The sequence below is a fragment of the Lytechinus variegatus genome, chromosome 7 (genome assembly GCF_018143015.1).
Source record: "Lytechinus variegatus isolate NC3 chromosome 7, Lvar_3.0, whole genome shotgun sequence".
Taxonomy (NCBI): domain Eukaryota; kingdom Metazoa; phylum Echinodermata; class Echinoidea; order Temnopleuroida; family Toxopneustidae; genus Lytechinus; species Lytechinus variegatus.
This window is the reverse complement of record NC_054746.1, coordinates 15,716,664-15,729,225: the sequence shown is the minus strand read 5'-3', so window position 1 is coordinate 15,729,225 and position 12,562 is coordinate 15,716,664. Positions and strand designations below refer to the sequence as shown.

The 12,562-nt window shown below is 35.8% G+C and overlaps 1 protein-coding gene across 1 annotated transcript in view; it reads right to left on the bottom strand.

Moving 5' to 3' along the window:
• Positions 1–12,562, bottom strand: part of LOC121418544 (pecanex-like protein 1) — a 104,023-nt gene that overhangs the window by 13,840 nt on the left and 77,621 nt on the right. Inside the window, exons 35-37 of the mRNA XM_041612465.1 lie at positions 11,379–11,653; positions 5,490–5,590; positions 4,688–4,965 (exon numbers count right to left, since the gene is read on the bottom strand). Of these exons, the coding sequence (XP_041468399.1) occupies positions 4,688–4,965; positions 5,490–5,590; positions 11,379–11,653 (654 nt within the window). The remainder of the gene's footprint in view (positions 1–4,687; positions 4,966–5,489; positions 5,591–11,378; positions 11,654–12,562) is intronic.

The window sequence follows — 12,562 nt, the reverse complement described above, 5'->3', positions numbered from 1 at the left end:
CAAAGTACAAACAACTAGATTTATTTCAAATCTCTATAATAATTAAGAGTGGAATCAGGATTTGATCTAAATGTAAGATGAGGTTGGGTGGGTAATGAGGGAAGGGTGCTGGAAACTGACTCCACTAACATCTGAAGTTTGTATAATTACACAATAGTTCTCTTGATCTAATTATCTGTGTATGTGTAATTAAACTGGGGGAGCATGACTGAATTGGTCAAGAAATGCTCTCGTACTTAATTAAAAAAATACACAGATTGACACATTCTGTGTTCATGATCGTTTCCTCTGTAACATTTCAGAGCAAACTTATGAATACTTGGCAGAATTACATGATCTTGAAATGTTCTTGAAAAAGAGTTGAAAAGAGAAAGAACTTTCAAAAGATATTATGGAGGGAAACAGAAGTTGTTAATCCATCTCCAACGCATGACAAGACCTTGGCGATGATCCAACTTCAAGTCATTTGTCACAAAAACACGACAGATAACACTTTCTTCTAGCTGAGTGCTATCCAAATTTGTAACAGAATCCTGAATCTATCACTGAAAGAAGTTCTCCTGTGCAACAAAATTAGCTCAAGATGAGTTGATACAAGGCCCTCGCTTTCTCAAGGTGTGCTCGCACTTTCAATTTCAGATTATTCTCAGACTCCATGCAGTATTACAGCTATAAAGGGATTGGCTAGTTGATGGAATTACTAGACATTGATAGAAATTTTAGAATCACATTAAATAAATGGTCTGAAAAATATGCATCATCATTACGACCATTATAGCCATGCCAGGTATTTCAGGATTGTTAAAATTTTTTTTTTACATTTTCTCCATGTTTTAAGGATATGAATGCACTCTTGAAAATCACAACTCATGCTCAATATGCATCTTCAACTGGCGATCTTCCATACGACTACATCTGTTCAACCAATTAATTTCTTTCACTGCAATAATCATATAACTTCAAGTACACCTTAACCATTTGGATGTATTTAAGACTCATGAACTCATCATTGATGATGACCATAATTCCCCCGTCCTTCCTTGAATTCTACCTCTTTATAGAGCATACTGATTAGTTGTGTGTGAAAGCATCTTAATAATCACAGAGGTGGTCTTGAATCCAAGGTTTCAAACCATATTTTATGCAGATTATTTTCTAATCTTTGCATTGATTATGCTGAAATGAGACATATCGTCGCACGCACCACGAACCGTCCTCTGCGCACTTCGATGCGAAAGTTACTTTTGCAGAAAACGCATTTACAGAAAAGGGTTTTTTTTAACCAGCAATAAGTGCACCTACAAGGAGAGCAAATTATTTACCAGTGTCTTCGTTAAAAAGTTCAGGTTCTAAAGTTTCATTATGTATCTTTATATTTTCTTGAGGTTAATTATTTACGCCACAGTAGGCAACGTAACAGAGAGGACGGTTCGTGGAATAGATACAGTGCGCTTAACTTTCGCATCGAAGTGCGCAGAGAGGACGGTTTGTGGTGCGCGTGATGACATATTGAAAAGGCATCTAGTAATAAATACACACTTGTTACTAAGGTTCTGATTCTTGCTCTATCTGTGACCCTTTTCTCTTTCTCTCCTTCTTTATCTCATATATTTTTCTCTCTTCTAAATTCCCCCTCTCTTTTCTCTTTCTTTTCATATTGCCCCCTCTCTCTCTTCCCTTTCTGTCAGCTGGTCACGTCAAGATCACTTCTAACAGGCCTGAAGCAAGGTGATATCCCTGCCCATGTCAGTGGAGTAGAAACCAATCGCCAAAACTGCCCAATCATGCCATGGGATACGGTCTCCTGAAAGTGAGAAAACATGGTGGTCGTTGAGACGGGAAACAGCGAGACAGGTATCAGAGGTGGGCTCGTTCACGGCCGAGACGGTAAACACCCCTGTGAAATGCCACTTTAATCAACTACAAATGACTTGGTATTAATGCACATGAACTGCTTACAAAGGCCAGTCTACATAAACTTGAGTATTTGAAATGAACTTGCCATTTCTAATGACAACTCTGCTGACTGGCATAATCTACAGATTACTAGTAATGAAGACCCCAAATATCAAGATTATAAGCATAGAGGTGTTGCGGTTCAGCGGATAAGTCTCTGGACATTGGACCACAAATTCCAGGGTTCAAGGCCCACCACAACACTCACATCCTTTGGCAAGGTGTTCACATACAGTTGCAACTCTCCATCCAGGAGAAATAAATAGGTAACGATGGGACGGAAGTCCTTTAGGGCAGTAGACAATGTAGTTGAAGACCAGTAGGTAATTAACCCATCAGATATCTTTCATTATCTTGTAGGTCAGGGACTGATTGAATAGGTGGTCTGAATGGTCTTCCAGTAAGCTTCAAGAACACAGCTCATGATGCTTAGATGCATTTTTACTATTTAACATGCTTTATTAATAATACAGTAATTATTTATTATACATTATTACTAATCTTTTTGATTGTCATGCAAAAATGTACTCAGTTTACATCATTGTTGTATTAAATTCTTCATTTGTTATTGATTTATGAATAAAATGCAGAAACTCCTGCAAAAAAAGTGCTGAAAAGTAGGATTTTTTTTTCTTTCGATATCACACATGATTCGCTTCACAATTATTTCAGTAGCCTATGACTACCACTGAAAATCACAATGCATCATGAACACTCCATTGTTCTTCCAAATCTGCACAATTTCAGATGAGAATAATCTTAATCACTTTGATTTTTTTCCTTTCTTATCATACATTTTACAACTTGACACATGCTACATAAATTCACCAAGTCTTTAAATACTGAATAACAATTATAGTAACTCTTTACAAAGAGTAGCTTATCTTTAAATGGGCCCTGTATAACATGATATAATATTACTACCCTTCTCAATTTTAATATATTTAGGTCTAGTTCCTAACTAGAAGGCAGAAGGTCCCATCTTTTAGTCTTTGGTATGACTCGGCCTGGAATCAAATTCGCGACCTCCCATTCATGCCCTGGGCGCTCTACCTCTGAACCAGCATGCCTGGAAAATATCAAGATAGCTAATCTCTGAATAAATAAAATCAAATAAAAGGACTGGATTAATTTAGCTGAACAGGACTCCCCACTGGTCTTGGTTCCTGCAAGGTTCATGCCCAGGACTAGTCTCCGGTCTTGGTTCCTGGACTAGCCTCCGGTCTTGGTTGCTTAATGATGGATCATTTAATGATGAAGGCCTTACTACAGGAGAAGGATATTTAGTGAGGAAGCATCAATTCTCGGGGAGGAGGAAGTCGAGTATTGCCGTGGGGGACTACTAGGGATGAGATCTCCCAGCTAACCGTGACAGCAGTGTGGCTGTCAGTTGACAAGGGAGTCAAAGGTACAGGTATAAGATACAGAGTAGAAGAGTGCAATGAGCCCTGGAAAAAGAATTAAAGAGCTCTCAAAAAGAATTAAAAAGGTCTAAAAAAAAAAAGGATTAAAGAGCTCAAAAAAAAATCAAAAAACACCTCAATTTATCTGTTTAATAATATATATACATGAATAGTGCCTTTATCGTGATGTCACTCCTTCATGTAAATCTTGAGAGATTGGTCAACCGCAGTGTACCTCACAAACAAGTATTAATCAAAATGTTTCTCTTCAAAAGTGATCACAAACTCCATTAGAGTTTTCCTCAAAGCTCACTTATATAATGTTCTACTTATTCTCATTCTACCCTGGGATTCATCATTCAGTTATATATTTCTTGTTTTTTTTAATTCTCACTTGTAGCCCGTGCTAATTTGTATGTCATAAGGAAAAAGTGGTCGACCCATAAAGCATCTCGTTATATTGAACATTGGGGATGCATGTATTATGAAATGCACAAAATGTAAAAAAAAATGCATGGTATACATGTATGTACATGAGAGTTCTTCTGTTTTCAACCTCATTTGTGAAATGTAGAGCTGTGTTTCATGCAACCTGACTTTTAACACCACACAAATGAGAGGAAAGATGCAAGAATGATTTTTTCTGACATTGTCTATATATGGTCTAATGCAATGATCCGAATAATAATTTTTGTGAGAAAAAGGAAGTTTTCTGCTCAGATAATTAACTACTTGATAAGTGGCAAGGTTGAGTTAATGAAGCAGCAATAATAAACAAATCTGGGTCATTTCTCAACTCAAAGTTTACATCGCTCATTAAACAGCTTGTTTTTAAGTGCATGCTTTTATATGAAGAACTAAAATTAACATTAAAACATTTTATTCCAAACAATGAAGTACTCAGTTCTACTTTATACATGTACCATTTAAACCAAGTCACATATCTATGTGGGCCAAAGGAAGTATGAAAATCTTCTCTTCCTTAGGGAGAGAAGGAAATTATGTAATAATGCAGTTTTCTTTCATCAACTCTTTTTTAAAATGTTGCCCTCTCTTTCTCTCTCCTAACTTACAACTTTGAAAAGAAGACAGTACTTAAGGAGAGGTAATGGGAGGTAATGTCCCCCCCCAAAAAAAAAAAAATAATAATGACAATAATCATTTCTTCTTATAAAAGAAAATAAATAATAATACTGTCAAGAGTAAGGAGTTGAAAAAAGGTGCATTTTAATGTTTAAATGTGAAGGGAAGCAGCTGAAGTGAAAAATCATGTAAAGAAAGTATTTGCACTTTAATTTAACTAAAAGTCTAATTTGGGCAGAACTCACCTTAACTCGGTGGTTGAGCAGAGACTCTTTACCCCCTGGCCCTCCGTAGTCCTCCATCATTAGGGTGGCTAGATTGGCTATGGGGACCCGCCCCATGTTCAGCCTCCTTCCTGACCCGAGGTTTGAACCCTGCCCACTTCCCCCTCGGCTGTGGGCCGGTGTCTGGCGCACCGAGCCGCTCTCCGAACCCCCTTGCTGCTGTGACTGCTGTTGTTGTTGCTGTTGCTGCATGTGCTGTTGCATTTGCTGTTGACGTGTCGGATCCCCAGATCCGCTCCCTGTATTAATGAGTAATTCAGTAGTATAGAATTAATTTGTTGTCTGGAAAAAAAACCCAGCCACATCAGATCCTGCATTTTCACAAGAGAGAATCTCTATTGTTCTTTCTTAGTTATATCACCTCCTTTGCCATCACAGCTAGTCAACCCACATTTTTTTTTTTTTGATACGAGAATTCATAGCTCTTAGGTAGCACATATTTCTTATAATATGGTGTCCCTATGCACTTCCTAAAGATATACTACTACCTTTGCATTAGCTGTGCATTCTTTTACAGCATGCAATTATGTCAAGGAATAAATTCCTGCCAGGTCCTCATTACCTCACTTGGATTGAGTGCGGCACAATGTGAATTCATTCCTTGCTGAAGGAAATTATTCAATCGCTGGGACTTGAAACCATGGCTCTCCGATTGAAAGAGATTTGAAACCACAAGAACTACAATGCATCCACGCATAAAGCCGTTTTTTTTTTTTTTTAAATAATGACCATTTATAAGCATTAAACAGAAGTTTTGACGTACCTGTCCCAGTACCTTGTTGGTTGGTATCGCCTTCTTCCTTATCTCCGCTACGCCTCACAGTACCACCACTGCTACACCCAGCTACACAACGTTGTACTAACCTGTAGAAAATATATTGACAATAATGATTTGTTAGTGGCTGTTTCGATGTTAAACTTATTCAATATCATATTATGTAATGGATTTACTGGCTAGTCATGATACTGTATTTCTCCAATTGCTCATTTTCTTCATGTTTTTTTTTTTGCTGTTTACTTTTTACTCTGCCTTTTCAAATTTCTTGTCTGATTATAAATAAATTAATCATAATCATAATTTTCTCATTTCTAATTAAACTCCACCTATAAACTCATGCATTTCCTTACAGGACACTGACAACTATCATCTCAAACTTTCCTTCAAACCAAAATAAGATCAGAATATCAAGGAAATGCAACAATAAAAACATTAAGAAAGTGTTGAAAGCAGTACTAAGATACACTAATCATCAAAGTACATGATTCATAAGCTTAAGATTTTGATCTCATTTCGACAATTTTCGTAAGTTTGATTTTGGCATAATCTAATTCATTGAACCTTTTTTCCTTCTTAATAATATCCATGACATCAAATCTGAAACGTATAAAACATGTCTCCATCATCTGAAATGATGTTATCTGCCATATCCACAAATTCTCCTCAAATCAGATCATGCTGACATACTAAATCATACCATATATCAAAACTAAAACACATCATACCAATTATTAGTCTTGGCAATTCTTTCCCTATCCATAATATTATCACTCCTTGAAAATTTCCTAACCAGATTCTCATCCCGATTCTAGTTTATCTGATAATTTACCAGACATTTGGAATTCGACATTCATATGAACTTATGAGCTGCTCATGTGCAAGCTCATGAATAACCAATCTAAGATATGTTCGAGGTACATGTTCATATAATTTTCTGACATACTGAATGTATCAATCTTGTTTCTTTTTTTTAAACATATCCAGAGAGAGAGAAAGAGAGAGATAGAAAAAGAGAAAAGCTGAAATGTAAATGCATCAGTCTCACATTGATTTTCATTTTCAATCATGCATTGATATGTGGTCTCCAAATATATCTTTTTTAAAAAATATCTTAGACTTAAAATTCAAATCATCATGATACTGCTGAAATATCACTATAAAAGAATCACATGGTTCGCTTGTCTGCAATGTCCAGAATCTTGGAAAACTGAAGCAAAAAGAGGAAACAGAGCTTTTCGAGGGAAAGTGCCCCAAATTCCACATTTCCTTGGCAATTTTTCTATTTCCACTCAAAACTCACTCAGTCATTCCTGCAAAATCCAATCAATTCTTGAACTACTTTATCAGGTACATAAAAAGACCTAAAGTGACTGAAAATATCCTCAAAGTTGGCAAGACAAGAAATTAATGGAGAAAAGTGGATTAACTTGCTTTGTGGCACTGGTAAACCACTTCCTTTTATAGAATAGAAATCACAGATATCTAGAACAATTTGACATCACCTTTTTACTTTTCCCTTTCTTGCTTTTCTTCTATTTCCGAATCAAGATTAAAATTTCAAGTTGGAATAGTAAATGTAACTGACTTCAAAGGATATCCTTGGGTTAACTCTCTATAGGTCAACCCAGTTCAGAATTAGAAATATCAGAATTATAATGCGGATCTCAGTAAACCTGTATTTGCGGTTTTGACAATTCTAAATTGAATTGAATTAAGCTATTAATAATTAGATGTGAAATTGTCTTTTTCCTTTGAATGATCCATAAAGGACAAATTTTGTAAAATATGAAATTAATTGGCCTTGAAAGTAGTCATGTCATTTAGTGTTTGACATGCAGGTTGGGCTGGGGACAGACAATGGAAATGAAAAATCAAAGAGATAAAGGTAAGCGATGTCATTAAAATATTACGAACATTTTTGTTAAGAAAGCAAACAATTCTTAGTTCAAAATGACTGAATTCAGAATGATTTGCACTTATTAGTTGTTAGTTCTGGTGTGCATGATATCAAAGGAAACATTGTATTCGGCCATTATGGAATACTCAATTCATCAAAGCAATGTGAAGCAAAGTGCTTCACAAGTACAGACACATCATTGTCCCATTCAGTGATTTCTGACTTGCCCACACACAATGTATGCATTATTAAATTTCTCCACCATCTTACTTAAGGAAAAAAAGGGGCAGGTCAAGAATTGAATATTCTACCCCTCCTCCCCTTCTGTCCCTATTACCATCAGGTATACACAACTGAGAGTTCATTTTTCTTTTTAATTCATGAATCATCCCCAGTCCTGTATGATTCCTGCCCAGGGGTCGTCAAACATGATCTTACACAGACAATAGCCAATTATGTCAGGTCCTTAGAAGAAAAAGGTCTTTCGATCTATATATCAAGGTATGATTAAAGCCCTTCTGCTTCTGAGGAACCAATGTGACAAATGTACAGCTCCATGATGGAAAGTCAAGCCTGGCTGAGATAAATCTTTGGAGTAAAAGATATTGCTTAAGGGCAATCATGATATCATTGCTCTACAGATTAGAAATTCAGGTGCCCACATTCAGTTAATTAGTCATCAATTCGTTAAACATCTACCTCTGTCATAATCAATCATCATTATGGGTTTACATGTAACTGATTTCGGAAGGATGCGGTTACACTATACTATTATCTTCATCTAAAATATGCCCTACTTTATCTATTTATTTCATATCAGGATTCTTTCACAGCAAGACAAAATATGCCATGAAAGATCATGTCTTAATAATAATACTAAGAACAATAATAATACATAAGCTTTATACAGTGCTTTTTAATCTTAATTTCATTCTCTATGCCAGTCAAAAATAATATATGTATCATTATTTATTAATTATCAATTTATTTATTTATTTATTTATTCATTCATTCATTTATTCATTTATTTATTTTCATTTTTTTTCTTTTTTTATCATCGTTATTATTATTACTTTCTCATCATTTATTTATTTATTTTTTTTTTTTGGGGGGGGGGCTACCTTTCTCCACTTACTGTGTAAATCTGCTATAATTAGATAACATTGCAATGAATGGGCATTGTCTGGGGCTCTTTTAAGCATCTCGGGAGTGAAATCGCCCCAAGTGACTTTCCCCCTGCTATAGGTGCTTGGGTATCTAAATAAATGTTCAAAAGATATCCTCAATTTTCCACAAAACAGAAAAAAGTCTTAAAATATATACCCCAGGAAGATGACATCAGAATCTCTGACAAATTAACACCTCAATCAGAGATTACCCATCACCGTTGATAAAGTAACCCAAATCTATCGGATCACACTTTACTCATCCTCTGTTAAGAACACAGGTGATTGTTGGAAGGGGGGTAAATGAATCCTCCCCAGTAATCCCAAAGATTTTGAAATGATATGTGAAACACAATGAGGGGGTAATCGCTTGTCTGTCGTACAGAGCAATGCTGTGAGCCAAAATCCATTCCCAGCTTACAATCAACTGACACTATTCATGATAATGCAATTTTCTCAAGTTACTCCGATATCAATGTTAAGAAAAACATGAGTTCATGAAGCGTCACATTGTCAAGTTTTGGTATCGGGACAACTGGTGAGAAACAATCTATTGAAGAGCATCATTTTTTTTTCATTAGTCAAGCCATGAATCATAGTTTTCTTCCTTCCAATAAAGAAAACAAGAAAGATAAGTATTTATGAAAACTGTTTCAAAATTAAATCATACAGTTTTTAAAATCAAATGTGAGCCTTTTCACCTTTTCCTACTCTGATTAAGCCACAAACTTGTGAAGCACACCGGTTCTTGTCAGACCTTTTGAACATCTGTATACATCTGTAATCATATGCCCTAGTAAAATTCTTTACTTCATTCTTTTAACATAATTTTCTCACATTTGAGAGGCTTATGTAGTATCCTAATACGAAAATACCACTATAATGGAATGACTATTAAAAACAAATGATGATTTTATCAAGATGCTATCTGCCAAGTACTGTAGAAAAATTTCATGATTCAATCTGTGCATAAAGTTGACATAAAGAGAATTTCATAATATTCTTTGTTTCAACTTTGAATGGCAGCAGGATCCTACTAGCCCCTGGGACACATGAATGCCTAGTTTTATATGCACAAGGAGTAATGGTTCAAGGGAAGTATCTGCATTACCCCCCAGGCTTGTAGTATTTTTTTTCATCCCTAGAATATTACAACTTTATCATTATATAGTTAAAATAGGAAAAAAGTAGGGCAAATATCTGCATTACTTCCCTCCAGACACCTTTTATGACCTGTAGTGTTAATAGGTTTGTTCAATTCCCAAATGCACCTTCATGGAAGTGGTCAAAATCAAGACCTAAGAAGGCCAAATTTCTCTCCTCCTTTTTAATGATTATATCTCCCATTAAGATGAAATGGACAAGATGATTATTACTTCAAGCCTTTGGCTTTGGGTAAAATTCATACCAAAGGTATGAGAACTGGAAACTGCCATGAAAGCTAAAGTGAGGGGAATTAATTCAAAGAAAGAGATGTTCATAAAATGTGGTATGCCCTTTACAAGAAGACTTATAATTAACTATTTCCTGATCTACGGTGGAGTCTCTCAGTTTTGGTGAATATCCAATTTTAAAGCACCATCAATCTTAGCTTGTGACATAAAAGTGATATGACTCTAAGAGTCTACTGGGTAGGCAGTGTCACTCAAACAAACAGAGCAAATTAGATAGCTGGATAATCGACTATACTACACAAATAAAGTAGAAATGAGTGCATGAGTACAAATACAGTGCACATGAAATTTCTATAGATAGGTGGCACATTGTGCACAAGCCTTTGGTCGAGTACCCAGTGTGCACCATCTGAAGAAATCGAGTTTTCACTGCATTTACACTCAACAGACCAAGTGCATTATTTGTTTTATAAAATAGAAGCACACTGTCAGATTCTACGGTATATTTTTATTGCGCTCCTACTCTCAACACGATAGCATTGGTCTGCTTGAGTGCAAAATGTCAATTTTCATTGCACACATTTTTGCAATGTGTGAAAGAAGTGAAATGTCATGTGACACATTTTGACCAATTGCAATGCCTGAAATAATGCACCTATGTTATAATATGATGTGTAAATAAATTCCAGAGGTATTAAACCAGGATTCCTTTCCATGTAGAATGGATTGTAGGGGATTCATCATGAGCTCACTTCCAGTCCTGAATAACTGATATAGATATCCCCGAGGATCACCCAGTAATACACCAGGATCTCTAACAGCTTAAACCTAATACAGGTGATGATCAAATCTTCAACGTATCATACTGCGCAGATAAATCATTGAAATACGGAGACAACAAGCGAGACTTGATGGAGAGAATCAGTGGAGAGCCACTTGAACCAGGAGTACAATCTTGGCTTCCTCAGTAGTTTTGGGTTTAAATGTGACCCACTTCGATGACATCATCAAGCTTTCCTCTGGTTTACCTAGGTAATCTACTCTTCATGAACTTCAGAGCAGGTGTCCGTATTAATCAATCAGGACTAATGCTTCAGTATAGCTATGGACTTACAGAAATTTGCTATGCAGACACAAGGCAGAAAATTTAAAGGGAATTTTTCTTGCTATGTAATGAAGAAACATATTATGTAATAAATGGTGAACCATGATGTGGTCAATATTTCACAGTGACTTAACTCTCGATTTCCATCTAAAAGATTTTTTTCTTCAGTATTCAACATAAATCCTGAGCTTTATGGTTAACCATGTATTCTTTTAACCCATTGCAACCTTTTTTCCCTTGAATATTAAATGAAATATCTGGAATAATCTAATATATTTTATTGGGGCAAAAGGTTGGCAACCAGTGACATACCTTGTCCAGCATTTGGCAACATTCTCCCTGATACAGGCAAAACTGAGCGGTCGACCAATCACACTGCAGAGCTGCTTGTTGCTGTCTGCGTACGACGTTGTCAATGGAGACACGTAGATGGGGTACCCGATGGGTTGGTCGCACGAAGAGTTTATCATGTTGCGCAAAGCCTGCTTTGCGTTCTGGATGCTGCCGCGCTCAGGGTTGCGATTGCGTAAGAAGACCAGCTCCTGTTGCTGCCCCGCCCACAAGCCACGGACACACTCTCGATTGACCTACAAAGATAATAAATTGCTTATTATATAAAGGCAAGCAAACATACATTTCTTGGTAATCATAAGTATCACACCAAATTTTACGTCATATATTTTAATTGTTATTTGCATCTTTATCAAAAGATTGAAATTGTTGTTTACATTCATATTCAACCTTTCACCTACTTAACAGCAAGGGTACAAAATAACCTCTTGAACCAAACCGTTAATATAATTTCTCTTCATAGATAAGCTTAAAATCTTGTTTTATTTGCTGAAATATGGAAGTTCATTCCTCCTTTCACTTGTTCCCTTGAGAGTTAATTTCTTCCTGATCCTTCAAAGTTTATTAATATCAATTTCCCAACTTGTTCGAGATCCGTTGTATAAAGACCTTCCTTCACCTTGGTTTTCTCTTTAATAGTCAATCATAACTTCCTGTCTTGTATCCTTCGACCAACGAACCCCTATCATTCTTTTTACTTTCTCCCTTTTATCAATAATTAATATCAAAGTTGCGAGCTGACATAATGTGAAATACATATTAGTTGAAGAGGAAATGAAAGGAATTGAAAACCTGAATGTTGCAACATATAGGTGAGTATGTCTGTGTGACAAAGTCATAACATATGACATTATCAACCACATTTTACATACCATCTGAAATATGATTATTACTCATTAATTATAATCACTTCCTTCCATGTCTGTACACAACAACAAAAAATTAGTCATTCATAATATTATTTAGCTGGATATTTGATACTCTTACAGGCTAACATGGAATTCAGGAAAAAAATCAAAAAGAATATTAACATGTAATATTACAGCTTTTGTTTCACTACATCTCAAGTAAGTGTTATTTGGCATCACAATAAGCTTCTCTTCAGCTCAAATGTTTTTAATCTTCAAATGTGCAGGCACCCAAAG